Source organism: Puma concolor, chromosome E2 (genome assembly GCF_028749965.1).
Source record: "Puma concolor isolate L17-30 chromosome E2, mPumCon1.1.hap2, whole genome shotgun sequence".
NCBI classification, from domain to species: domain Eukaryota; kingdom Metazoa; phylum Chordata; class Mammalia; order Carnivora; family Felidae; genus Puma; species Puma concolor.
This window is the reverse complement of record NC_141681.1, coordinates 45,179,389-45,205,030: the sequence shown is the minus strand read 5'-3', so window position 1 is coordinate 45,205,030 and position 25,642 is coordinate 45,179,389. Positions and strand designations below refer to the sequence as shown.

The 25,642-nt window shown below is 51.2% G+C and overlaps 4 protein-coding genes across 11 annotated transcripts in view; 2 read left to right on the top strand and 2 right to left on the bottom strand.

Moving 5' to 3' along the window:
• The first annotated feature begins 134 nt into the window (after window positions 1-134).
• Window positions 135-5,114, top strand: ALKBH6 (alkB homolog 6, nucleotide demethylase). 2 transcript variants are annotated; one of them, XM_086691125.1, is made up of 7 exons: window positions 135-581; window positions 698-776; window positions 1,087-1,155; window positions 2,910-2,970; window positions 3,314-3,486; window positions 3,733-3,811; window positions 4,978-5,114. In XM_086691125.1, the coding sequence occupies exons 1-6, from the start codon at window positions 325-327 to the stop codon at window positions 3,796-3,798; spliced, it is 705 nt and encodes a 234-aa protein (XP_086547251.1). In that variant the 5' UTR covers window positions 135-324; the 3' UTR covers window positions 3,799-3,811; window positions 4,978-5,114. The 2 variants fall into 2 exon arrangements, with proteins under 2 accessions (XP_086547251.1, XP_086547252.1); XM_086691126.1 differs by having other exon boundaries at window positions 140-581; window positions 3,335-3,486.
• SYNE4 (spectrin repeat containing nuclear envelope family member 4) lies at window positions 5,030-9,574 on the top strand. 7 transcript variants are annotated; one of them, XM_086691051.1, is made up of 9 exons: window positions 5,030-5,163; window positions 5,864-6,001; window positions 6,193-6,343; window positions 6,833-6,976; window positions 7,182-7,376; window positions 7,449-7,697; window positions 8,420-8,497; window positions 9,207-9,262; window positions 9,356-9,574. In XM_086691051.1, exons 1-9 carry the CDS (start codon window positions 5,093-5,095, stop codon window positions 9,531-9,533), a joined length of 1,260 nt encoding a protein of 419 aa, XP_086547177.1. In that variant the 5' UTR covers window positions 5,030-5,092; the 3' UTR covers window positions 9,534-9,574. The 7 variants fall into 7 exon arrangements, with proteins under 7 accessions (XP_086547177.1, XP_086547176.1, XP_086547172.1 ...); XM_086691050.1 differs by having other exon boundaries at window positions 7,449-7,707; XM_086691046.1 differs by having other exon boundaries at window positions 6,611-6,976; window positions 7,182-7,361; window positions 7,449-7,707.
• A 6,682-nt stretch (window positions 9,575-16,256) lies between these two features.
• Window positions 16,257-17,380, bottom strand: SDHAF1 (succinate dehydrogenase complex assembly factor 1). The gene has a single exon (XM_025914584.2). It carries the CDS (start codon window positions 17,253-17,255, stop codon window positions 16,899-16,901), a length of 357 nt encoding a protein of 118 aa, XP_025770369.1. The 5' UTR covers window positions 17,256-17,380; the 3' UTR covers window positions 16,257-16,898.
• Window positions 17,381-17,694: 314 nt separating this feature from the next.
• Window positions 17,695-25,642, bottom strand: part of LOC147573554 (IgGFc-binding protein-like) — a 9,642-nt gene continuing 1,694 nt past the window's right edge. Inside the window, exons 3-7 of the mRNA XM_086688639.1 lie at window positions 24,187-24,733; window positions 23,480-23,679; window positions 20,909-21,304; window positions 18,063-18,355; window positions 17,695-17,928 (exon numbers count right to left, since the gene is read on the bottom strand). Of these exons, the coding sequence (XP_086544765.1) occupies window positions 17,895-17,928; window positions 18,063-18,355; window positions 20,909-21,304; window positions 23,480-23,679; window positions 24,187-24,733 (1,470 nt within the window). The 3' untranslated portion in view covers window positions 17,695-17,894. The remainder of the gene's footprint in view (window positions 17,929-18,062; window positions 18,356-20,908; window positions 21,305-23,479; window positions 23,680-24,186; window positions 24,734-25,642) is intronic.

Here is a 25,642-nt window from a genome sequence, read left to right as displayed (position 1 = left end):
GAAGCTCAGATGGGAGTCCAGGGAAACTCAGAGTGTGGAATTCTAGAAAACTCGGGGTGGAGAGTCTAAGGGGTTCAGGTAGGGAAGAAGGTTTGAGAGGAGTCAAGCTCCGGACTAAAGGCCCAAGGTTGCTACAGGGAAGGGGCGCTCGGGAGGGGAAGTGTGAAGGGGTCCGGAGTGGGGGGATCCGAGGAGACTGAGAGTGGACCTGTCTGAGGAGACTCAGATTGGGGGCACGCGGGTGTTCAGAATGGGGCATCTGAAAGGGCTCGAGGCGGCAGGAGGGTGCATGGGGAGTTTGAATGTTGTTAGAGACCCAGACTCATGGTCGCAGGTTTGAAGTTGTTAGGATGGCATCTCAAACTGTTTGAAGGGGCTTTGGGGTGCAGCCCTGGAGGCTATGCGTGGAGCTCTTGGGAAAGGCTCCCAGTGAGGTCAGAGGATATTCTCTGTGAGAGGCTTAAGGGGCAGAAATGTGTAGTTTCGTGGGCCATTGTGGATGAAGTTTGGGGCAGTGTTCTGGGTACTCACTGTGTCCGGGTGGCTTTTGAGATGCTGAGGACTCAGGTTTTAGAAACCAAGTGAGTTTCACTGTAGGGCCAAGGTGAGGCCCTGGCCCTTGATAAAGCAGAAAATGGGATCATAGCCTGAGGGTGGGAGGCTTGGTGACTTCAGAGTATCCTCCCCTCCCCCACAGGACTGGGTGCATGGAGTTGGTGTCCATGGAGGATCAGGATGCCAGGGTCCCAGCCCTGGAACCATTCAGGGTGGAACAGGTTGTCAGACTGGGGGTGCAGAGGGTGAAGGTGGGGACTAGAGGGTGGGGGATAGAGTGGGGATAGGCAGGCCGACTCCTGAGTTTGTGGGCTTGGACTGCTCCTTTCCTCCAAATTCATTCTTACCCTCAGGGTACAGCCCCACCCTCACCCCCACTTCCCACCCCCAAAATGGGCATTAGTCCTTTGACTTCAGGCCCTAGCCTGTTTGGGAACATCTGGAGACCCTTCAGAGGGAGGGTCTGCTCAGTGATACTAGAGCCCCGGTGTAGGTTGAAGGGCCACACCTTCATGGGGATCTCTATCCTAGGCACCACCTGTAATCTACTATGTCCCTGACTTCATCTCCAAGGAAGAGGAGGAGTATTTGCTTCGACAGGTAACCCCAACACCCTTGCGGTTTGTTTTTCCCTCCTTCCCAGATCCCTCCCCAATCTCCAGGTTCTGTGTGAGAGTCCCTAAGGCTACAGTAAAGATCCTGGCAGGAAGGAGAGTGACATCCAGCACCCATCCCTCATCTTCCCTTTTCCTCTCTCAGGACCTGCTGGGGTGTGTCAGAGCTTTTCCCAGGAAGCTTAGAAGAAACCAAACTGATTCTGAGGAAGGTAGTTCTTATGCAGCTCAGACTCCCGGTGCTGGGATAGCCCAGTGCAGCCTTCAAAACAGATGTTACTGAGATCAGATTCGTTATGCTAGAAACACGGTTACAAGTCTTATACCCTCTGTGCTGAGATAGCCCAATCCTGCTATCATAGAGAAAAGGAGGTTATAAACATAGGCTGAGATAGCCCGGTTCAGGCCCTTGAGGTTTGGGGAATTAGGAATTTGCAGTTTCAGATTTCTGTGCTGACATAACTCAGGCATCAGAATGCTACAGAGTAAAAACTCTTCCCTCTGCTGAGATGGCTCAGCATACACCCTGAGTCTTGGGAATAAGGTTACTAAGCTCAAATCACCTGTGCTGAGATAGCCCAGTATTCTGTATTCTATCCTTAAGGTTTAGGGAGAGAAGAATTTAAAAAGCTCAGATCCTTTGGAGTCTCAGACCGTTAGTCGTAGAGCACAGATCTTCCCTGTGCTATCTCAACTAGTGTTGTCTAGTTTGAGTCCCAGGAATAAGTGAGCTACAGAACACAGACTCTTGTGCTGAGATAGCCCCTTCCAGCCCCATAACTGTGAAAGGAATGAGATTATCGAATAGAGTACATATTTCTTGGAGATTGCCTGTTCTAGACCTTTGGGATCTTGGCTGTGGAGAGTTTTCTTTCTTTCTTTCCCTTCCATCCTTCCTTTTTTAAAACATTTATTCATTTCTGAGAGACAGAGAGATGGATTGTGAGCAGGGGAGGGGCAGAGAGAGAGGGAGACACAGAATCCAAAGCAGGCTCCAGGTTCTGAGCTGTCAGCACAGAGCCCAAGGCGGGGCTCTAACTCAAAAACCGCTAGATCATGACCTGAACCGAAGTCAGACATTTAACCGACTGAGCCACTCAGGCGCCCTTCTTTCTTATTTTGAGATAGAGAGAGAGAGAGAGAGAGAGAGAGAGAGAGAGGTGTGAGTGGGGGAGGGGCAGAGAGATAAGGAGTGAGAGAATCCCAAACAGGCTCCGCTCTTCAGCACTGAGCCTGAAGCGAGGCTCAATCCCAAGAGCTGTGAGATCATGATGTGAGCCGAGATCAAGAGCCAAGACACTTAACCAACTGAGCTACCCAGGCACCTGGCAGTGGAGCATTTTCAAAGTACTCTCTGGGCTGAGACAGCCCAGCTTAGCACATTTTCTCCCTCAGGTGATAGGAGCAAAGAGGTTCCAGAAGTCGGGCTGTGCTGAGATAGCCCAGGATTCAGGAAATTACAGAGTGCACACTTTACTGGGTTAAAAAAGTCCAGTCCAGCCCAGAGCTCTGAGTAGTTTCAGACCACGATTGTGTAGCTCTGGTTCCTTTCCTTGACCCTGGTAGACACAGGGTAGAGGTCAAACAACACAATCCTGGGAACATTCTATCTCAGAGGATAATCCCAGAGATTCTGAGATGACCCATTTCCACCCCAAGTAGAGGGCCCTGTGTTGAACTGGGTGGTAGGATCAGTGAGGGTGGTCCTGAAAAAGGACTGATCCCCTCCCCACCTCCTAGGTCTTCAATGCCCCAAAGCCAAAGTGGACCCAGCTCTCTGGGAGGAAGTTACAGAATTGGGGTAAGTGTCCCTGCCTTGGGGGCATGGGTGATTTGGGGATATAGGCTGGGGCAGGTGACTCAGATTGGATAGTCAAGACACTGGGTGGGTCCATGAGGGCTCAAGGGGTTCCCAGGGCCAGGAGGATTCTGAGGGGTGAGTGGAGGTTCTGAGAGGTTAGGGATTTCCTGATAAGTTGGGATATCTCAAAGTGTCCAGGGGTTTGGAGAAGTCAGGAAGCCTTGGAGGCGTGGGGTAGTGATCTCCAGAGTCACAGGTTCCCAAGGGTCAGAGTACTGCCAACCACTAGAATATCCCTAATGGGGGTTCCAGGTGCCAGGGCTCCTTGGTTGGGTGTCCTCAGGACCCCATTCCCCTCTCCCAGGTGGGCTCCCCCATCCCCGGGGGATGGTTCCTGAGCGGCTGCCTCTGTGGCTCCAGCGCTACGTGGACAAAGTATCTGACCTCAGCCTTTTTGGAGGTCTCCCAGCCAACCACGTCCTTGTGAACCAGTATCTGCCTGGGGAGGGCATCATGGTAACCACACACCTTCACCCCGACCCCCAGACTTCCGATCCACCATGAGGCAGGGCCTTATGTTGACCCACCTCTACTCATTAAGCAGCCACATACCCCAACCAGGCATTCACCACCTCATCCCAAGCTGGGGTGCCCTCCTTGAGCCCCAGAGGGTGGGGGGGTGTGTGGACTCCTGCCCTGTCCAGCCCTGGTGCCCACTCCCCAGCCCCACGAGGACGGGCCACTCTACTACCCGACCGTCAGCACCATCAGCCTGGGCTCCCACACCATGCTGGACCTCTACGAGCCGCGGCAGCCAAAGGACGATGACCCCGCAGAGCAGGTGGGCCCTGAGACACTGCCCCAGCCACTCGTGGGCATTCTGACATCCCACATCCTCCAAGAAGCCCCAGTCCCTCCTGCTTCCAGGGTACCCCTGATACTCTCCCAGACACCTTCCCCAGTCCCCTCAAGGAGTACACCCATATCCTCCCAGACTCCAGACCCATCCATTTGCAGGGTGCCCTAGAAATGATATCTATAGACACCCCAGTAGCCTCACCTGCTAAATGAATGCCCCGATGCCCCACAGACCCCCTGGCCCCACATGTTCAGAGTGCTCCAATGGCCCAAGGTCCATATAACCTGTGTAAGACTCCCCAATACTCCCAACAGACACCCATATCCTTGGATACCCCAACACCATTTACTCATGCTTGTTCCTGACATCCTCTTAGACATCCTCTCTTTGCCCGCTGCACAAGGCTCCCCAACACAAGACTTCTCTGCCACTCCAATAGTGTTGATCTGCCTTGAAGGACACCATCAGATTCTTCTTGGGGCCTCAACCCATGACTCATTGCTCAAGGACCCCCCAGATATACTGACTCCCTTCTGTGGGGGTTGCTCGTGACAGTGGCTTCCCTGACCTTTCTCTCAGTGATGGCATTTCTGATACCTCATGGTTCACAGAAACTCCCCTAGCTGCTCCTTTTAGCCCTACATGCTCTTGGGTAGGCTGACATTCCCTTCCAGTGTGTGGGTGTCCTCAAGCATCCCGATGTCTGCAGACAGGCCCAGACCATACTGGCTCCTCACCACCTCACTGTTACTACCCAACCCCCGCCCTTCCTAGCTTCAGCCAAGCCCTCAGTCCAGTTCCACCGTTTCCTAGGACTGCAGATCCCTGGGTCTAAGTCCCAACCCCTTGGGGAATCCCAGCTGCAATTCCCTTAGACACCCCCATCTGCACCACGTTCCTGCCCCCTCCCAAGAGACTGCTTGCCCTCGCTCCCCGCCCCCCTTACCCCCCTCCCCCCCCCCCCCCCCCCCCCCCCCACTAACTGAGACCGGTAGGATTTCCCCTGCAAAGCTCCGTGGGAGCACACTTGCCCCTCAGCCTTTGCCCCTGGGAACTCGCTGACCCTTGCCCCGCTGACCATTAAATTCTGCTGACCACTACCCCCCTTGACTTCTGAGGGGCCCGCTGAGCTTCATCCCGTCCCGCAGCCCCGGTCCCCGCCCCGGCCGACCACCTCGCTGTTGCTGGAACCGCGCAGCCTCCTGGTGCTCCGTGGCACCGCCTACACGCGCCTCCTTCACGGCATCGCAGCTGCCCGAGTAGATGCGCTGGACGCCACCTCCCTGCCACCCAACGCCGCCGCCTGCCCGTCTGCACGGCCGGGAGCCAGCCTGGTCCGTGGCACGCGCGTCTCGCTGACTATCCGCCGCGTGCCCCGCGTGCTGCGCACCGGCCTCCTGCTCAGCAAGTGATGCCAGGCGCCTGCCCTGCTCACATTCCCGGGCTCTCCACCTCCTGACAGCTGTGACCCTGTGACCTTGGAACCCTGGGGCAGAGATGGCTCCCCCCTCCCCCCCCCCCCCGGGTTATTTATTTTCCCAGTAACTTTGTGGGAACTACAGGAAGAGGCCCCATTTCAAATAAACCAACAAAAATCTTTCTTTGGTTTTGGATGGAGTGGGGGGGGGGGGGGGCGGGGGCAGATGCGGGTTCCTGAGGGGTACGGTGTCTGGGACCTTGGATGGTGTGGGTCCTGGGGTCAGATGTACAGGTCCCTGAGTGGGGCAGAATCCATGGCTCATGAGGGGTCAGGGTTGTATCGGGAAACCCCTTAGGTGGGATGAGTGGGGTGAACCTGGGAGGTTCCGCTAACTGGCAGGCTAGGGAAGAAGGAGTTAAGTGGTGCTGCTGCCACCTGAGCCGGGCATCAAATGACCTGAGTCCAGTTCTGCTAGTGAGGAGGTGGAGCTGAGCCTGCCCCCAGGCCTCTGGCTGCCTCAGGCCTGTGTGAGTCCTGCTGAGGAGGTCTGGGGGGATGCCCCTGGCCAGGAAAAGAGCTCTCACTGGGGATCCTCACTGACTCTCTGTCTCCAGGCTCCCAGCTATGGCCCTCCCCCCACCTCTGGGCCCTAGATTACCCTCAGAGCCCCTCAACTACCCCGCTGGAGCCCCTAGGGAACTGGACATTGCTAGATGCACCATCTGCCCTGCATCTGGAGAGAAGAGAATCAGGTAGGGGCTGGGCTTTGGAACTTAGGTCCCAAAAGGGTGGGGGCAGTAGCAGGGGCATTTTGAGGGGGGAAGGTACTATGGCTATGATCACCTAGGGACATGGGAGGGGCACCTAAGGACAGGGGTAGGGTAGGGTGGATGATGGACACCTAGGCTCAGCCAGAGGCCTGTCAATGCCTCCTACCTCCCAGACCAGAACAGGCCCAGAAACTGGGGCAAGACTCCTTGGACCCTCCCGAACACTTCCAGGGTGGGCTGAGGGGCACTGAGCCTGCTGCTGGTCCCCTGAGATTGCCAGCACCCTCTTCCAGTGAGGACCCAGCTGGGGGCAGACACCGTGAGGTGAGCTGAGGTGATCCAGGCCCCCTTGTGCCAGCCCCCACCTCCTCTCCCCCAGAATTTGGCCTCCAAACTGGGCATGAGGTGATGATTCTGGAAAAGTGTTGGGCATCTGTGGGGGGAGGGACACTCCAGAAAATGATTCTTTACCAATCACTATAGAAAATCTTTATTATTTTGCCAACTGGGAGAGAATTAGCTCGTCATTGACCCTGGTGCGGTCCCATTCCTTGTGGGGATATCCAGCCCCATCACCCACTCTCTGTTCAGACCCCCAGGCCCCTTATGTCCACACTTCTAGGAGCCTTGAAAACCTGGAGATTCTGTCCAGGCCCGGCTCCACTGGGAAGGACTCCAGGTGGGAGCAGCCCTGGTGCAGACCAGAGATGGACTCTGCTACAGAAGGAGCCTGCAAAAGAGGGGTGGCAATGGAAGTGGGGGCAAGGTCTGGGTTGGCCCACCGACCCTGACTCAGTCCCCTGTGTTCCCCAGCACCTCATCTTTGGCCAGGAAGTATTGGAGGCTGAGCAGGACAGCCTATCCCTTTGCCTGTTGGGGCTGGGCCTCCGGCTGCAGGACCTAGAGCAAGGCTTGGGGCCCTGGGCATCAGCCCAGAGCGGGATGGTCCAGCTGCAGGTGGGCAGTGGGAGGCAACGGTATGGGAGGGTGGGCGGGGCCTCAGGAATGGGTACCAGCTTCCTGGGATGGGAAATGCGTTTACTCCATGTTCTAGGTGTCTGGGTAAGAGAAGGGGGAAGGGATATAACTCCAGGTAGCTGATCTCTGGTGCTCCTGGTGTGTGGGTGGGGGGTGGGAGTGGTGTCCAACCTTCTGTCCCCAGGCCCTACAGGCAGACCTATGTGGAGCAGCTGAGCGTGTAGATGCACTGCTGGCATTCGGTGAGGGGCTGGCACAGCGGAGTGAGCCTCAGGCCCGGGCATCCCTGGAGCAGGTCCTGAGGGCCCTCAGAGCCCACCGAGACGGCATCTTTCGGCGGCTGTGGTGGCTGCAGGCCCAGCTGGTCAGCTACAGCCTGGTATGGCCCACACTGGCAGTCCCCACCCAAGGTACCAATTCCACAACCCCCATGACTCTGTCCTCTGACCAGGTGTTCGAGGAGGCCAGTACACTGGACCAGGACTTGGAAGTTGAGGGGGACTTGGACGGGCCAGGACCTGGTGGGGCCTGGGGGCCCTGGGCACCCAGTGGCCTCCCTACTCCTGCAGAGTTGGAGTGGGACCCGGCAGGGGATGTTGGAGGCCTCAGGCCCTTGGGGCGAAAGACAGCCTGGACACCAGGAGCTCCCTGTGAGCTATGTGGCCACAGGGTCCCCGAGGGCAGGGGACAAGGCCTTGAGGTGAGAGCAGGTAGGGGACACCCTTCCTCCACAGGCACCCTTGGGATACCTCTGTGTGCCTCCTAGTAGGGTACTTCCCTTTCAAGGGGGTCTCGGTGGCTCTGTGTCTCCCTCTATCTCTCTCAGTGTCTCTTTCTTGCTGTCTCAATGCTGTCCTCCCTCCCTCCCCCTGCCTCTCTCGGTCTCTGTGTCTTCCTCTATCTCAGCCTCCTGGTTTTTCAAACATTCCAAATTCACTCCTATTTCAAAGCCCCCAGACACATGCCCAGCTCACTTCCTCACTTCATTCCCGTCTCTCCCCAAATCTCACCTCTTCAGAGAGGCCTGTCCTGATCTCCAAACATTATCACTCCTTAACCTCTTTATTTTCTAACAGCACTTACCACATCTTGACATCGTACATTTATTTATTAATGTACAGTCTCTCTTTACTAGAATATAAGCTCCGTGGATGCCAGGACTTTTCCTATTTGCATGCCCACCACATCCTCAGATTCTAGAACAGTGCCGGCATGTAATGGACCCTCATTAAATATTTGTTGAGTGAATGAATAAGTAATGTCTCTTCTCGGTTTCTTCGGCTCTGTCCCTCTCTTGTCTCTCCCTGAGATATCTTTCTTCCCCCAGAATCTCACCTCTGTGACAACCCCGTCTTGGCCTTTGCCCAACTTTGTGTCTGTCACTAGTTCTCTGAGAACTCCCACACCTTTATTTCCCCACAGGACATGCTCATGTCGGGCTTCAGCCACCGGAAACACTTAGCAGGTCAGCGAAGACGCTCCCTGCTCCGGAAGCCTCAGGTGAGATGGTCCTCAGCCAGCTTTATCACTCTGGAATTTTGATGGCAAGTGACAGAAACCTAACCCAAATGGAATTACACAAAAAAGGGGATGTAATTTTTTTTATGTAACTGACAAGGCTGGGTGCTGCTGAAGAGATCTCAAATGCTGTCAGGGCTCAGTCCTTTCCTCTTTCAGGCTCTACTTCTCCAAGGTGGATTCTTTCTCAGCAAATGGCCACCCCAATACTCGCCCAATACTGAATACTCATTTCCCACTGGTATGCCCACCCAAGGAGAAGCAGGGTGCCACCTACCTGCTGGCAGCAATGTCCCACGGCTGCCTCCCACTTGCCCAGCTTGGGTCATGGCCTGCACCCTGAACCAATCACAGTGGCCAAACTGATGGAGTGCTCTCATTGGCCAGATCTGGCTCACATGCCCAGTCACGGAAGTGGAGACGTATGGGGTCAGCCACATAAGAACCTGAAGGGCTGAGAGGGGGGCGGCATGATACCCTCCACCCACTGTACAAATTGAGCCACTGTTACCAGGAGAAGGAAGACTGGATGGAGGGCAGGCACAGATATCCACTACACTGGAGAGGGTTGGGAGGGTTCCAGGAAAGAAGGAAAAATAAACTCAGCCCCATAGGTCTTATGGTAGGAAGGAAGAGTCCAGAGTAAGTGTCCCTTCCATCCATTCTGCTGCTGGCTGCTGTCTCCCCTTAGGACAAGAAGCAGGCATCTCCCAACCTGCAGGATGTGATGTTGGAGGTAGACCCTGGGTGAGATGCTCGGGAGATGGGTCTGGGGGTGGGGGGTACAGGGGCTCATAGTGGCAGCGCACCATAGTTTCAACATTGCATTTCTCTTCACAGAGCCCCTCCTCCTGCATCCAGGTGGTCCCTGACCTTCCTCATTCTCCTCCTCTTCCTTCTCCTCGTGGGTGCCACATTGCTCCTGCCACCATCAGGAGGGTCCTGCTGCTTTCCTGCCCGACTGGCCAGGACACCTCATCTGGTGCTCAGCTATGTCAATGGTCCCCCCCCAATCTGAGAACATGGCCCAGACATATGTAATAAATGGTCAATGTCCAAGGATGTGTCTTAGTCCATTTGGTCTGCTATAACAAAATAACAGACTGGGTGGCTTATAAACAATGAAGTTTTTTTTTTTTTTTTTTTTTTTTTTTTTTTCAACGTTTATTTATTTTTGGGACAGAGAGAGACAGAGCATGAATGGGGGAGGGGCAGAGAGAGAGGGAGACCCAGAATCGGAAACAGGCTCCAGGCTCTGAGCCATCAGCCCAGAGCCCGACGCGGGGCTCGAACTCACGGACCGTGAGATCATGACCTGGCTGAAGTCGGACGCTTAACCGACTGCGCCACCCAGGCGCCCGTCAATGAAGTTTATTTCTCACAGTTCTGGAGGCTGGGAAGTCCAAGATCAAGGTGCCAGCAGAGTGGCTATCTGATGAGGGCCTGCTTTCTGCCTCATAGATGGTCACCTTCTCACTATGTCCTCACATGACAGTAGGGGCAGGGAGCTCTCTTTTATAAGGATTCCAAATTCCTTTTATGAGGAATTCACTGTCACAACATAATTATTTCCCAAAGGCCTCACCTCCTAATACTATCACATTGGGGTGTTAGGACTTCAACATATGAATCTTGAGGGAGGCACAAACATTCAGAGGATACTGGGTGTTTGAAAATTCAGAATTTGGGATGCAGTCCTGGTGTCTGGGCAGCCCCCTCCACAGATCTCTTTGCTTTGAGTGTACAACACAGAACTGAATCAGCCCATCTTGGATTGGGGTCCCCCAGGCCCCGAGGCAAAGATTCAAGCACAAGTAGTTTATTAGGGAGGTGACCCCTAGGCAGACTGATAGGGGAGTGGGAAAGTGAGCCAGGGAAGGGAGTTAATGAGTTGGTTGCTGCTCTGGGCATCGGGGGCACCATCCCACTAGGGACCTCTGCGAGACTGTGTGGGACACACTCCAAGTTGGTCCACCAAAAGGGTGAAGAAGTTGTGCCATTTATGTACCAGCTTCCATCTCTCATTGGTTAAGGACTGTTCCTGGAGATGTTAACTCCCCACCACTTCCAGTCTCTTCTGCCTGTCAAGGCTCCTCAGGCAAAGAGGCACAGGTGCATCCGTACAGGTTCTCCATTCAAACATTGTACATGGCGGGCTCCCAGGCTGGGCCATCCCTGGTGTAGGATTATGAAACCCCCCTTCCCCAGGGTCCTGATGACACCAAGCTGAATTGTCAGGGCTCAGTCCTGTAGGCTAGTCCCCAGCCTCAGGTGTCGAAGCTCATCTTCTCCTCAGAGTTTATGCTATCAGGACAAGAGGTAGAACAGGACTAGACTCAAGAACAGAGGCAGAACCCTTGCTAGGCTCCTGGATGTACACTAAACACACATCCCTTCCTTAATGCTCACAACCACCCAATGGTGTGTCCCCACTTAACAGAATGGAAGCTGAGGCTATAAAGGGGAAGCCCTGGCCCGAGGCCACACAGGGAACAAGAGGCTGAAGCCCAATTCCCACTGATTTAAGTGGAATGGGAACTGATTTGGGGGGGATAACTGAAAAGTCCAGGCTGCAAGGACAGCTGGATCCGGGGGCACAAATGATATCTCTCCCAGTTCTTTCCTCTGGTTTGGCTTCACTCTTACCTAGCAGTAGCCAGAGGGCCCCTCAAAACCTCTAAGCATACATCCCACCAATTCAGCGGCCAACAGGACAATCACTCTTCCCTTACAGCCCAAAGCTGGCTCCCCTGGCCCGTGTCACCTGCTTTCCTGGGGGCTGCTGTCAGCCCTCCCTGAATCATATGCGCTGAAAATGGGGGAGAAGTGAGTCTCCAAAGAAAACCAAGGAGCTGTCCAGAAGGGGGAATGGACACTGAGGGAGAGGGGCAGGAAGCAGCAGATTCTGGAAAAACCAGAACACAAACCTGACCTGTTTTCACATCAAGTGCATATTGTCCACACCAAGACGCTGTCCCCAACCAAGAAAAGGCATGGTCTCCCTGGCGTCACCATAAATAGGGCCAGCAGAGTCTTGGCAATTCTGACCCAACTGACCAAGTAATGGGACAAATCTGTGCCACTCATTCATTCATTCAAAACTGAGTGTCTGCTTTGAGTCAGTTCCTGGTCAAAGAGCAGGACCAGGGCAGTGAACAAAACAGGTGAAAATTCTTGTCCCCATGGGGCCAACATTCTATAGGGGAGATCAACAGTAAATAAAATCTGTAATAAATAATAATAATAATAATAATAAATTAATTTTAAAAACTAGGTAAAATCTGTAATAGGTCAGTTGGTGATTAAGTGTTAAGGAGAAAACTAAAGCGGCCAACGAGAAAGGGGGTACAATTTAATTAGGGTGGTTGAGGAAGGCATCAGGGAGATAATTATGTCATTATGTTGTAATTAAGTGATTAGAGCAAATTGTAGTGAGGAAACAAGCCACAGGACTCCTAGAGTAATGCTGTCCAAGACAGATGTAACATGAGGCACAAATACAATTTTATTTTATTATTATTATTTTTTACAGGAGATATGTTTATTGAATACACTGCAAGGGAGCAGCGGCCAGGACAGCAAAGGAGAGACTGTCTGCCATGAGGCGGTGGTGAGGGACTATAGTTACAGGGCGGAGTGATGAAGTATGGCGACATAAGGAATTTTCCTTTTTTTGGTAACTGTGCCTGGTTGAGGGAAGCCCATTGGTCAGTTAGGGCCTATGATTATTTCTAGGCAGTTCACTTAATGAGACTGCATTCAGTTTGGTGGTCACTGTGGGCCCTTTTGCTTCACTCAAGTTTCCACTGCTCAAGCCTGTTGCCTAAAAAGTGGCCTCAACATTCCCTCCTGACATATCGACAATGATAAATCTTTGGCATTTGGGCAGAGGTCTCATCCTCAGTAGCTGCTTTAATTTTAAACTTTCTAATAGTCAACAGTAGAAACAGGTAAAATTAATTTTAATAATTGAGTTTTTACTGTTTAACCTTATAGACCCAAAATACTATCATTATAATATGTAACCAATATAGAAATAATGTGATATTTTATAATTCCTTTTTCTTACGAAGTCTTTGAAATCTGGTTAATGCTACCAAAACTATAAAATTGTGTTTAATGGAAAAAACATTTTACACTGCTCGTTTTTACATTTCAATTATTTAAAATTTATACAATTTTTATCCTTATTATTATTTAAAACATTTTTAAATGTTTATTTATTTTTGAGAGAGAGACAGAGCACAAGCAGGGAAGGGGCGGAGAGAGAGGGAGACACAGAATCCAAAGCAGGCTCCAGGCTCTGAGCTGTCAGCACAGATCCCAACATGGGGGTCGAACTCACAAACTGTGACATCATGACCTGAGCCAAAGTCAGATGCTCAACCGAGCCACACAGGTGCCCCAAAATTTATTTAAAAATTTTAAAACTCCCTAGTCCCTAATCACATTTCAAATGCTCAAGCCCCAGGTTGCTCTCAGTTATCATAATAGGTAGAGGGGGAAAGTGCAAAGGCCCAGAGATAGAAGTGTGTCTGGCATGTGGGAAGGCCAGTGTGTTTGGAACATGAGTGGTGGAGGGGAGCGTGGGAGAAGGTGAGGTGAGAGAAGTGACAGGGCCAGATCAGGTGAGACCTTGTGGATCACAGAGAGGACTTCTGATGCGAGTTAGGCTGGGGACCACTGGAGTTTGTTTTCCCAACTTCAATTCTGATACTTTTTGAACTTGTACAAAAAGAGAAGGGACAGCATTACAAGTCCTCATGGGCTCATCACCAGCTCCAGTTATTATCAACTCAGGGCCAATCCTCCCAGGCACCCACTCCCCTCTCTCTAGATTACTTTGAAGCCAATTCTAGACATCATATCCTTTTACTCACGAGCGATTCATGGAGTACTGCCAGATCAGGATTGTTTTAAAATCAAATCACAATACTTTTACTGCTGTAAAGAAAACCCTAGTCATTCTTCCACATAATTCATATCCAGAATTGTCCAGTGCTGTATGAGGGAGGAAGCTGAGCAAGAGTGGTGGTAACACAAGATGCCTGGCTGGCTCAGTTGGTAGAGCGTGCGACTCTTGAGGGGTTATGAACTCGAGCCCCACATTGAGTGTAAAGACTACTCAAAAATAAAGTCTTAAAAAAAAAAATAATTATGGTGGTAACTTGCTGGTGTGGCTAGTGGCTCCTCATCAGGTACTGTGAGTTTCCCACGCTTCCCTAAGGCCACACTAGGTCACTTCACGTGCCTGGTCACTGGCTCGGCCCCTTGGGACAGCTGAGTGTGTGACCTAAGACAAGAACATATTCTAGTGAACTGTCGTTCCCAACAGAATGGAGATCAGAATCTGTAAGGGGAACCAGATATTATTTCACAAAAGCCACCTGTGTGACTCAGTCGGTTAAGCATCTGACTTTGGCTCAGGTCACGATCTCATGGCTTGTGAGTTAGAGCCCTGCATCAGGCTCTATGCTGATAGCTCAGAGCCTGGAGTCTGCTTCAGATTCTCTCTCTCTCTCAAAAATAAGCAATTAAAAAATTTTTTAAAAGGTAAAAAATCCAGAAATTGTAATTGATTGCTAGATCTGTGAAGCTATGCCTTTAAACTATGCATAAGAGATTTATAAAGTTTCAAAATAACAGGCTTTACTGTTTTCAAATCTGCTGTAAAAATGTGCCCTGTGTGTAAAGATCTCTGGTGCCCAAATGTAAATGATCATTGGCCTTTGTGTTCATGTAACTTTTTGTTTCAAATTACTGAAAAGTTTTAAGACTAGCACATCAAACTCCCATATACCCTTCACCCAGATTCACGGCTAACATTTTACCCCATGTGCTTCACCATTTACACTCTTGCTAGTATATTTATGTATGTGCATATATTTTGGAACATTTTGAAAGCACACTGTAGACATGATTGATACTCTTTACTCCTAAATACTTTGGTGTATAGTTCTTTTTAATTTTTTTTTTTTTTTTTTTTTTTTTTTTTTTTTTTTTTTTTTTTTGAGAGAGAGCACAGCTGAGGAGAGGGGCAGAGGGAGAGAGAGAATCTTAAGCAGGCTCCATGATCAACATGGGCCCCCAACTTAGGGCCTGATCGCATGACCCTGGATCTGACCTGAGCTGAAGTCCAGAGTTGGACACTCAACCAACTCACCCAGGCACCCCTGGTGTATAGTTCTTAGGAACAAGAGCATTCTCTTACACTAGTGTAGTTATCAGAATCAGGAAATTTAGCCACTCCATTCAATTCTGTTATTAATCCACAATACATACTCCAAATTACCCCAAGCCCCATAAGTCCTTTATCGCAATTTTCTTAGACCAGGAGGTTCCTGTTTGACAGGGCTAAGGGATTGAGAAGCATTGACCCTGGGCCTTAGCAGAGTAAAAAAAAACACAGCACAAATACAGAGAGTATCAACCATGTGTAAACATTGGCACACTCTGAGTCAAAGGCTTGGGGGAGGTTTATTTGGGATATGATCCCAGGAGACAGGAGTTAGGGAGTGGGGAGAGTGAGACAGGCCAGGGGATATGCCAGAAAAGGTGCTCATGAAATGGTAACTGCTGTGGGCGACTGGGGCTCAGTCCCACAGGGGGTCTCTGAGGAACCTTGGGGAATAGACCTGCACTTGTCTCATCAGACAACAGGCAGGCTGGAGCACTCATCCACTGACTGCTGTCCCCCCAGGCTAAGGATTGCTCCCAAGCGCATTAACCCACATTCTGTAACTCCCAGAAAGCCCTCATGCAAAGGAGCAGACACAGGAGCTCACAGCAGGAAGCCTCCTCTTCTTTAGCTCCACGTGGACTCAAGTAGGCGAGAGGGTCACAGAATTGGGACATCATCTGGTGCCACACCATGTATTTAATTCACTCTATTATAACTGCCACATGAGGAAGGCCCTATTATGATGCCCATTTCACAGATAAGGGTACTGAGGCACGAAGAGGTTAAATCACAGGTCCATGATCATGTAATTAGTAGTACATGTTGGAGCTGGGATCCAAATGAAAGCATTCCAGTTCCAGAGTCCATGCTCTCAATCACCACTGACCTACAACTGCCTCCCTCACATCAGGCACTCCCCTCCCTCACTCCCTCTACCACACAGATTCTGTTCATCTGTAGTACCTGGGTAGAACATCTCCCCTCCTGACCCAGGTCACCCAGCCCCAGTGGGAACTTGCTCACTGCCTGCAGCCCTGCCAGAAGCTCCCATCCTGGAGCTTCTTAGGGCTCAAGATCTTGGATCCAGGAGTGAGCAAGAGGGAGAGGTGAGTGATGCGGGAGAGATGTAATGGACAGAGATATGGGAGGAGGTACGCCTGGGGCCTATGGGTCTACCTCTCCTCCCCAACACCTGGTCCTTGCTGACCAAAGTCCTAGCTTGTAGCTGAGGCTGGACTCTTCAGCCAGGTTTGAGGTCCCCAGTACTGCCTCAGGGGTTTCCAGGCAGGCCTCCTGAGCTCCACCATTTTCTCTCTTACCTCCCTATCTTCTATTAAGGAGTCAACTGGGGTTTCTTTGGGGTCAAACCACGGTGGGTCAATGGATCTGCCCAGGGGCATGAACTAGGCTGCTTCAACCAATCTGCTAGTCCAGAGGGCTCCAGAGAAGAACAGATAGCTCCCCATACCTCCCCCTCCCAGAGGGTCACTTCTTGGTTTGTGAGGGCCTTTTAAAAAAATCCCCAAATACATGAACTCTTTAAGACCACCAAGAGGGAAGTAATCACATCTCCAATTTTATTCCTTTTGTTCAACAGTCCTGGGAGGAGAAGGGCCCAGGAGTCAGGGTTTCCCCTCAGAACCATCAAGTATAGGTCTTGACGGGTCTTCAGTTGATCAGATGGGGTAAGATACCCCAGCCCCTTCCCCACAGGTCCTAGTCTGCCACAATTAACGGGAAGAAAGTTTTCCAAAGGGGATTCGGGGCTTCTCACCATCCATCAGGGTATCTTCCCAAAATTCTCAGCAACAAGTCTGCTCTTCTCAGAGTTAAATACAGGAGAGGGGAGCCAGAGGTAAATAGAAAGGTGTCTCTTTCCGTCCGACGGCAGGCGTCTTGGTTCCCCATGCTTTAGGGTAAGGAGCTCTCAGCTTGACACAGTTCAGCCAGCCGGCAACCAAGCCACTCCAAACCCTCATGAGAGTTCGACCCGTTATCATGGATCGTGCAAGGTCGGTCATCTCTCACCATCTATCACGGGGGTCGCTGGCACCCCACGTCGCTAGGAGGGCTCTCTGATTCCCCAATCCATTGAGCTGGTCTTAAGACCTTTCACGTTTCATCAGGCAGGTTCCCTAGTCCCCCCACACAGTCAGGCGGGCCCCCGGTTCCCCTGCGCTATCGGGTAAGCTCCTCGTCCTGTCACCGTCCATCGGGGGATGTCTCCGGTGACCTCATTCCGTCAAGGGGATTCCTCGGACCATCGCCATTGTCAGGCTGGGTCCCTGGCGCCCCCGCGCCGCTGGACTCCTGGGTTGGACTCCGCTGACGCACGAACGCACCCATGGCAGTGGCGTGGCCCGACCGTAGCAGCTGCAGCTGGCGCCGCCCGCGGCGGTACAGGTACTCGATACGCAGCACGTCGGAGCGTGGCAGGCAAGCATGCTGCCGGAACTCAGCACGCACCCGCGCCTCGGCGCCAGGCTTCCCACGCCCGGCGCGCAGAAGCTCGCGGTACAAGCTCAGAATTTGCCTCTGCAGCCGGCTGGGCCGGCTCATGGCCGCAGCTGGGCCCAGGGCGCACACAGGTAATGCCCGAAGAACAGTGGCGCAGCAGCACCCTTGCGAGATACGGCAGTGCAAGGCAACAGGCACTTCCGGCCCGCGCGCTTCAAAACTTCCGCTTCCTGCCTTGGCTAGCTGGCGCCGTCGAGCCGGATTGGCTGTCGATGCAGTTACGTCACAATATTGTGGGTCAGGGGCGGAGCTGCAGGTTCCCCCGCCTGCCCCAGAGGGAATCTGTGTCCTTGAGGGGAATGCAGTTCTGGGGAACCGAAGGAGGAGGGAGCTAGGTGCTCGGACTCAGGTTTTGGGTCGGAAGGGGTCAGGGTCCCGACCTAACTCCTGAGTCTTGGGAAACGAGAACTATAGGTTGGGACCTTTTGTGTTCCCCAGGGCGCGGGGGCACTGGGAAGTAGAAGATATAGGCACAAGCAGGTTTTGGTCATAAATTATTTATTAAAACAGTCTCAGGAAGGTCCGTGGGTTCCCATCCCCAGGGCAGGCGTGCGTCGAGGGTGGGGGAGTTGGGGGGGTGGACGAGTCCCAGCCCTGGGCACACGCTGAGGTACGGCGTCAGACGGTGAAGTGTTGGGTCACGGCTGGAATAACAAGCTTCTCCGTGCGGTGGGAAGACCATCAGAGAGATGGTGGAATAACAAGCTTCTCCGTGCTGTAGGAAGACCATCAGAGAGAGGGTATGGGCTCCAAGTCCCCAAAGGCAGCCTGTGGCGCAGGGAGTTGCGCTGGTCGCGCCCTCTGCCGAGAGAAGTCAGGTCCCCGGGCAGGAGAAGGTAAAGTTCTCACCAGTTATTGAAGCCCCGAACCCGGCACGCCTGGAACACGTCGACTAGGCTGGCATCCCGGAGTCCTCCTGGGAGTATCAGGTCGTCGGCTGCAATTCCGTTGTAGTTCCCGCAGGCTGCCCGGAGGCGTCCTCGTAGCGCGGGGGAGGCCCGTAGGGACACAGCCCCCTCGGGCCCCACCAGCACCCGCAGCATGGGGGACCGCTCGATGATAACAACTCGGGAGCCCTCAGCCCAGCGTACGACCACGCCCCTGCACACTTGCGCCGGGAGGCTGGCGGGTTGTCCATTCACCTGCAGAGAGGAGGCGAGTGAAGGGCGGGGATTAGGGCCCGAATCCGGAGGCGGGGCTCTGAAACTACTGTGAATCCTGCCGGGTGTCTCTATCAAAATGGCATACCCAGGTCTTTGCTAGAGGAAAAAGGTCTGGTATTTGCTTTCAAATCCTCCAGCACGAACAAAGCAAAGAGTGGGAGGAAAAGATGAAAGCAAAAATGGCAAAACATTTGTAACTGTAACAGAGTTTCATGACACACCATTCTCTCTTCTTTTGTGATGCTTGAATTTTTCCATAATAAACTCTTTCCTAAAAGGGAGCTTTAGAGAACAAAGTCTCTAGAACCAGTTGCATTTCTCTCACCTGTGTCTTCATAATCTAATAACCGTTTACACATACTCTGTGCCAGGCACTATTCCAAGTGCTTTAATATTTGGTTATTTATTTTATAAGATAATGTATGACAGTATATTGCATTATGTAATGTAATTGATATTTTAATATACTGTCACCTAACTTAATTATGTAATTAATGATATTAAATTTATAAATGATACTAAATCCTCACCAACACTCTGACAGGGTAGATCAGTACTGTATGCCTAGGTGTCTCTTGGTTTTACTGATTAGGAAACTGAGGCCCAGAGAAGTAACATAGCTTGCCCAGGTTCACATAGCTGGTAAGTGGCAGAGCCAATTTTGAACCAAAGGGGTGTGATTTCATGACCTGTGTTCTTGACCATTCTGTTATATATATTGCCTCTCCATTAATAATATAAAAGTGACCGCAAGAGCAATCACAGCTTTTTTTTTAACGTTTACTTATTTTTGAGAGACAGAGACAGCATGAGCAGGGGAGGAGCAGAGAGAGGGAGACACAGAATCCGAAGCAGTCCCCAGGCTCAGACCTGTACACACAGAGCCTGACACAGGGCTCAAACTCATGAACTGTGAAATCATGACCTGAACCAAAGTAGGATGTTTAACTGAGCCACCCAGGCACCTGCAATCACAGTTTAAAAAATTTTTGTTTGTTTATTTACTTTTTTAATGTTTATATTTGAGAGAGAGAGAGAGAGAGAGAGAGAACTGGGGAGGGGCAGAGAGGGAGGGAGAGAGAGAATCCCAAGCAGGCTCCATGCTGTCGGCGCAGAGCCCTACTTGGGGCTCAGTTCCACAAACTGTGAGATCATGACCTGAGCTGAAATCAAGAGTCAGATGCTTAACCAACTGAGCCACCCAGACGCCCCTTAAGTTTATTTACTTTTAAGTACTCTGTACACTCAACATGGGGCTCAACTCACAGCCCCAAGGTCAAGTCTTAAGCTCTTCCAACGGAGTCAGCCAGGCGCCCCAAGAGCTTGTATTTACTGAGCACTTCGTATATGCCACACACTCTGCATGAATCCTCACAGCTACCCTATGTGGTACTGTTCTAATCACCACTTTTTGTGGTTGAGCTGGGTTGTGGCAGAATCCTAGCTGCTCTCTTGCTGGACCATCCTCCCACTCTTACCAGTAGCCTCCTTCTATTTCTCAACATGGGGTTTCAGGTTTGTTTCCCTCTTACTTATAAACAGTATCCATTTTGCCTGCCAGATTCCAGTTCTGCTGCTCTCTGGTTTCCATGTGTCTTGGGGGAGCCAGGTGCTCTCCACTCTGGCCTCTCTCCCCACTGATCTCCAACCTCTCCTTGTCTGGCTCCTTCCCATCAGCACTTAAACATCCCAGGGTTTTTCCCATCACAAAATCGTAATGGTAAACCAGTTTTAAAAGGCCTCTGCCTCTTCCTGGCTTATCTCTACTCTCACCTGTTTGACAAGGGCAGTTTGTATGTACAACTTGTCAAGAGAGCTGTCTATTCCTGCTGTCTCCATTCCTCAAACCTGCAGTCCAGGAGCTGTCCCCCTGCTGTGATTTCTTAAGTCACTAACAACCTCCCTGGCCCTAAGTCCAAAGACATTTAGTGGGCTATTTTAAACTCAACAGTTCATTTTCACCACTATTCCCCAAATATGCTCCCTCTGTTTTCCTGGCCTTGTTCTGTTCTCTTCCCAAGCTTAAAATCAGGTCTCAGCTCATTTGTCACCTTCTCCAGAAAGCCTTCACTGGTCTTCTAAACTGAGAGTATCTCCTCTGGGCTTCCACAGTCTACCTGTGCTTCTCCCATTCCAGCCCTGATCACTCTACCTGGGCTTCCCCTATTAGAGCTCTGAGGAGGAGGAGGAGGAGGAGGAAGAGGAGGAGGAGGAGGAGGAGGAGGAGGAGGAGGAGGAGGAGGAGGAGGAGATGACTACTTAGTCAGTAGTTCCCAGGAGTTGAGCAGCACTTGAGTCAATGTGGGGGATCAGTGGGTCCTGAGAAGTCCAGGGTGAAGTTTATATAGGGTCTAGAGAGTGTCATGGGAGAGGATGACAAGGACATTTAGCCAATGGAGGTCAATGTGAGAGCACAGTGATGGGAGAGTTCTATGTTAAAAGGGTATGGAATGCCAATAAGGGATCAAAAGGCCCCAGAGATCAGTGCCAGATTATAAAAAAGTCTTGGCTCTTACTGAGGAAGTCCCTTACCCATATTTCCTGATTGGTTCCCACAGCTGCACAGCCATCCCTGAAGCTGATGATCACTCGTGGTTTGAGAGCAGTGCAGCTAGGACAGGGCAGGAAGTCAGCAATGACATGGAACCAGTCAGGATCCTGGGGCCTGGAACCCACCAATGTGGCTAGCTCATAGGCACAGGACATAACAGGAATGGGTGTGAGCCCACTGAAGCCATCAAAGGTGGTGAAGAGGCCCCCGGGCACTAGGCGACATGTAGCACCCTCCCTGGGCTCACACCATCGCACACCCCCATCCAGGATGCAGTCTGTGCCCTGTGGGCAGGAAAAGGGCTGGCACTGGAGGCCTTGACCATGCAAGCATATACAGCGTTCCTGGCAGCCAGGCAGGATCAGTGCCTCCCCAACCTGCAGAGAGAGAGAGACTCAAAATCAAATTCAAAAAACCGTATCAACAAACAGCTAAGCACATGTATAAAACATATCATGAAGGACTAAGTTCCTTAATATATAAAGAGTTCCTAGAAATAAAAAAGAAAAAGACCAATAAGTCAATATAAAAACATGAACAAAGCTATTCAGAAAGTTAATACAAAAAGAAATGTTTCTTAGGCATTTGAAAAGATGCTCAACCTCCTAACGACAAATACAAATTAAAAATCCATTGAGCTGTTTTTCTCTGAGATGGGCAAAAATAAAAAAAGTTTGATGAATTTCTCCAATTGTCCCCCAAATATCTATTAACTGTTCTTTTTCAACTAGTATATAATCAAGCTTTGTGTACTGCGTTTGACTATTGTGGTTTTAAAGTCTGTTTCAATCTAGGACAATCCCTCTGCTTTTTTCACTGGTGTGTGAAAAACCTTAAGAGCTCTCTGCAAGTTCTGATGTGTGGCCAGTGTCAGTACTAGCGTGGAGAGGACATGCAATGGCAGCTGTAGCAGCTCTTATGCCCTGTTCCTCCCAGTGTGGGCATGTATTCATTCCTGGGGTTGGTTTGGGGTTTAAAGTTTATGTATATATTTTAAGAGTGAGAGTGCAAGTGGGAAAGGGGCAGAGAGAGAGACAGAGAGAGACAGAGACAGAGAGAGAAGGAGAATCCCAAGCAGGCACCACACCACCAGTGCAGAGCCTGATGTGGAGCCTGAACTCACGAACCGTGAGGTCATAACCTGAGCCAAAGTCAGAAGCTTCACTGACTGAGCCACCCAGGCACCACTAGGGTTTAACCAATCATTTTTTCGTATCTGGTGGCCTCGAATCTCCAAGACAACTATGTCAGTCATCCCCTGGGGGGCTTTTCTTTACCTCTGAATGGATTCAAGGAGCTGAAAAGCCTTGAAGAGGACGCTTTGCCTGCCGAGGGTCCATCCATCTGTGGTCTTCTGGTAACAGCCTTCCAGTTTCTTTGGGGAATTAGCCCCACTTTTCTGTCTGTGGAGTTTCTTAGGTGATATACCTACCCTCTGGCTTCAGCTCTGGGCGCATGCCCCAGGTCTGGCTAGTCAGAGACAAATCAGAGTACCCCATATCTCCTGGCCTCTCTGGTTTAGGGATGGGCAAGTGGGACAATAGGAGTCAGCACTGGGACTTCTGCTGGAACTATTGAGAGAGGGGTCTGTCCTTCCACTGAGATGGCTAAACTGTACATCATAAACTTGAAGAAGAAGGGGACCACCACTGCCCAACATGCAGAAGTGATTTGAAAATGAGGCTATGCATGTCTTCAAATATCCATTCTCCATTTCTTCCCCAGAATTAGAATTTTTGGCTGCATTCAGGGATACCCAGCTAAAGATACATCTTCCAGCCTCCTCTGCAGCCAGATGGGGTCCCTTCGTGAAGTTGTGGCCAATGGGATATGAACAGAAGTGATATGTGCTACTTTTGGGTTATGCCCTTAAAGAGTGGGGCCTGACCTCCCTGTCCCTTCTTTTTCCTGGCCAACTTGCTTGAATGAAGATGTGGTGGGGAGTAGCTGATCACAATACTACAGGGGAGGTAGAACCACATGATAGAAGAAACCTGTGTCCCTGACTTGGATGAGCCAAGCTGGTTATTCTTGGACCGTTCATGAGAGAGAAATAAGCTTCTATCAAATTTAAGCCACTGTAATTTTGAGATTGTTATAGCATTTGGACCTAGAGCCTACTTGATATAGAAGCTATCATAGAAAAAGGAAAAGACAGGGATGAAAGACAGAAAGAAACTTGAGTTCTAGTGACATCACTTGAGTCCCTGAATCCAGCCATGCGTGAAAGCCTCCGATTTAAACAATTAAAGGTAGGTATGTTCCTTGTTGTATTTAAGATACTTGGCATCATTTTCTTCATTTACAATGGCAAATGCTGACTGATATAGTGTGGTCCAGGGAACTTTTTTTTTTTTTTTCTTAAGTAGGCTTCATGCCCAGCACAGAGCCCAATGTGTGGCTCAAATCACGATCCCAAGATCAAGACTTGGGCTGAGATGAAGAGTCAGATGGTTAGCCAACTGAACCACCCAGGTGCCCCTGGGGAACATTTTATGACAAGATATGGGAAACTTTGCACCCACCCACCCATGCCTGGGGACCTCTCTTACAGGGATGTAGCGTCCACTGTGAAAGCAGCCGCAGTGGTCCTGAGACACACAGTCTGTGCCGTCAAAAATGAATCCAGGGTCACACTCACAGCCCTCATAGCATTGGGTAGAACAGTGAGCAGGGCTGGTAGGCTGGACACAGCCCCCATCACAGGTCCGTGCGCAGATGCTGTAGTGGCTCCGAGGCGGACAAGTCAGAGCTGCAGGTGGATGGCAAAGGCTGGTGCTTAGGACTCAAGTTTCCCTCTCCAATCCTATTGCCTCTTGCCCCAGTCAGGCTAGCTTCCCACTGCTTTAAAAAAAAATTTTTTTAAGACATTGATTTAGTTTTGAGAGACAGAAAGACAGAGTGTGAGTGGGGGAGGGGCAGAAAGCGAGGGAAACACAGAATCTGAAGCGGGCTCCAGGCTCTGAGCTGTCAGCACAGAACCCGATGTGGGGCTCAAACTCACAAACCATGAGATCATGACCTGAGCTGAAGTCAGATGCCTAACCGACTGAGCCGCCCAGGTGCCCCCCCACTGATATTTTTCAACTTCCACACCTTTGAAATTCCAGTTCTCTCTCCCTTGGATGCCCTTCCCCCCAACACTGCTTAGCCAATTCCATCTACATCAGGACTGCTCTGATCCCCATCAGGAGAAGGGGCTCTTCCTGCTGCCTTCAACCTGCCCCGGAGGCAACCCACACCCAGCCAGAGCACTCACGGCAAAGCTTGGGTCCCCTCCAAAGCTTCACAGGGATGCCAGCTTCCTGACAGGCGGCAGTATATGCTGTGAGGGCATCACAGAGACCAAGGTCCTGACCATGGGTATGACATACATCTTGCAGGCATATCCTGAGGAAAGCCTTGGGGCTGATATGGCCCAGGCAGCGGCCAAAGGGACCATCTGGTGCCTGTAGGAGTCTACACAGTTTGGGAGCATTGAAGATCTGGGCAAGTTGTGTGGGGCAGCTGATGCTAAAGCCAAGACTGGGCTGGGGCAGTGGGCAGGGGTTAGTGACCAGGCCCCTGGACCAGGATCTTGTGTCTAGAGGCAGATCAAGGGGGCCAACTTGGCCACCAAAGGCCCCACAGAGCCCCACCAGCTGGCCGTGGAAGGTGGAAGGCACAGTTAGGCGCACCTGGCTGCCCCAGTCATACATGATATGCAGCCCACAGGCAGTGTGCACCACCACGTGGCGGCCCTCCAACGTGGCCCAGGCCCTGCCCCCCGGCAGTACCCAGGGCAGCCGGCAGTGTTCACCATCCACCTGGGGAGGAAGAAAGGGGTCAAAGAAAGGGGTCAAGACTGAGGCTGAGAAGGTTGAGCCTGCTCCCACGCCTCCCAGTATCCTGGACATCCCTCCCAGCTGTGCCACAAATGAACTGTGAGAGTTGGGTGGAAAAGTTAGCCTCTCTGAACTTTAGTTTCTTTATTTGTAAAATGGGAGGATCAAAGTACCTACTTCCTAGGGCTGTTGGGAGAATTAAATAAATCAACAAAAAGTACTTAGAAAAATGCTCAGCATGTGGGAAGTGCTTAATGACCTAGGCCAAGATCACCCAAATGCCAGTCAACTCACAGATGTGTGAGAAAGCTGGCTGAGTAAGTCACTGAGAATTTTTTTTGAGCTTGTTATGCAGCATTAGCTGACTAATACAGTTGCTATGAAGATTAAATGAGATGGTACAAGCAGTGCTCAGAACAGTGCCTAGCACATAATTAGCACTAAATAGGTCCCAGGGCCCTTCCTCTGGCCTTCTCTTCCTCATGAGGTCTCACCACACTTCTTTTTGAAGCTCTACTTCTGGCTGCCGAATCTCACCACACTCCTGCTTTCTCTGCTACTGTTTTGCCTAAGTTTTCATCCCCACCCATCCTAGAAGGCCCTAGTGATCTGGCCCCATCACTTCTCCAACCTCATTATCTCTTCCTCAACCCCTTACTCACTTGCTCACTCACAAGCTACACTGACTTCCTCCTATTCCTCCAACACACCAGGCACCATCCCAGTTCCCTGACCTTCACACTTTGTGTTCCCTCTGCCTGGTTTACTCCTTCCCAGATGTTCACATGGACCCCTCCCTTACCTCCTTCAGATCAGTGACTCAAATGTTACTTTGTCAGTAGAGTCTTCCTCATCGCCTTATTCAAAATCCTAAACCTCTTTACACTGTTT

Excerpts from the sequence above, each read along its gene's own strand:
- ALKBH6 (XM_086691125.1), top strand. The coding sequence starts at position 325 with ATGGTCGCAGGTTTGAAGTTGTTAGGATGGCATCTCAAACTGTTTGAA. Across the intron at positions 582-697 it reads ACTCAGGTTTTAGAAACCAA|GACTGGGTGCATGGAGTTGG; the intron begins GTGAGTTTCACT and ends CCTCCCCCACAG. Across the intron at positions 1,156-2,909 it reads AGGAGTATTTGCTTCGACAG|GTCTTCAATGCCCCAAAGCC; the intron begins GTAACCCCAACA and ends CCCACCTCCTAG.
- SYNE4 (XM_086691045.1), top strand. The coding sequence starts at position 5,093 with ATGCGCTGGACGCCACCTCCCTGCCACCCAACGCCGCCGCCTGCCCGT. Across the intron at positions 6,002-6,192 it reads TCTGGAGAGAAGAGAATCAG|ACCAGAACAGGCCCAGAAAC; the intron begins GTAGGGGCTGGG and ends CCTACCTCCCAG. Across the intron at positions 7,377-7,448 it reads AGCTGGTCAGCTACAGCCTG|GTGTTCGAGGAGGCCAGTAC; the intron begins GTATGGCCCACA and ends TCCTCTGACCAG.
- SDHAF1 (XM_025914584.2), bottom strand. The coding sequence starts at position 17,255 with ATGAGCCGGCCCAGCCGGCTGCAGAGGCAAATTCTGAGCTTGTACCGC.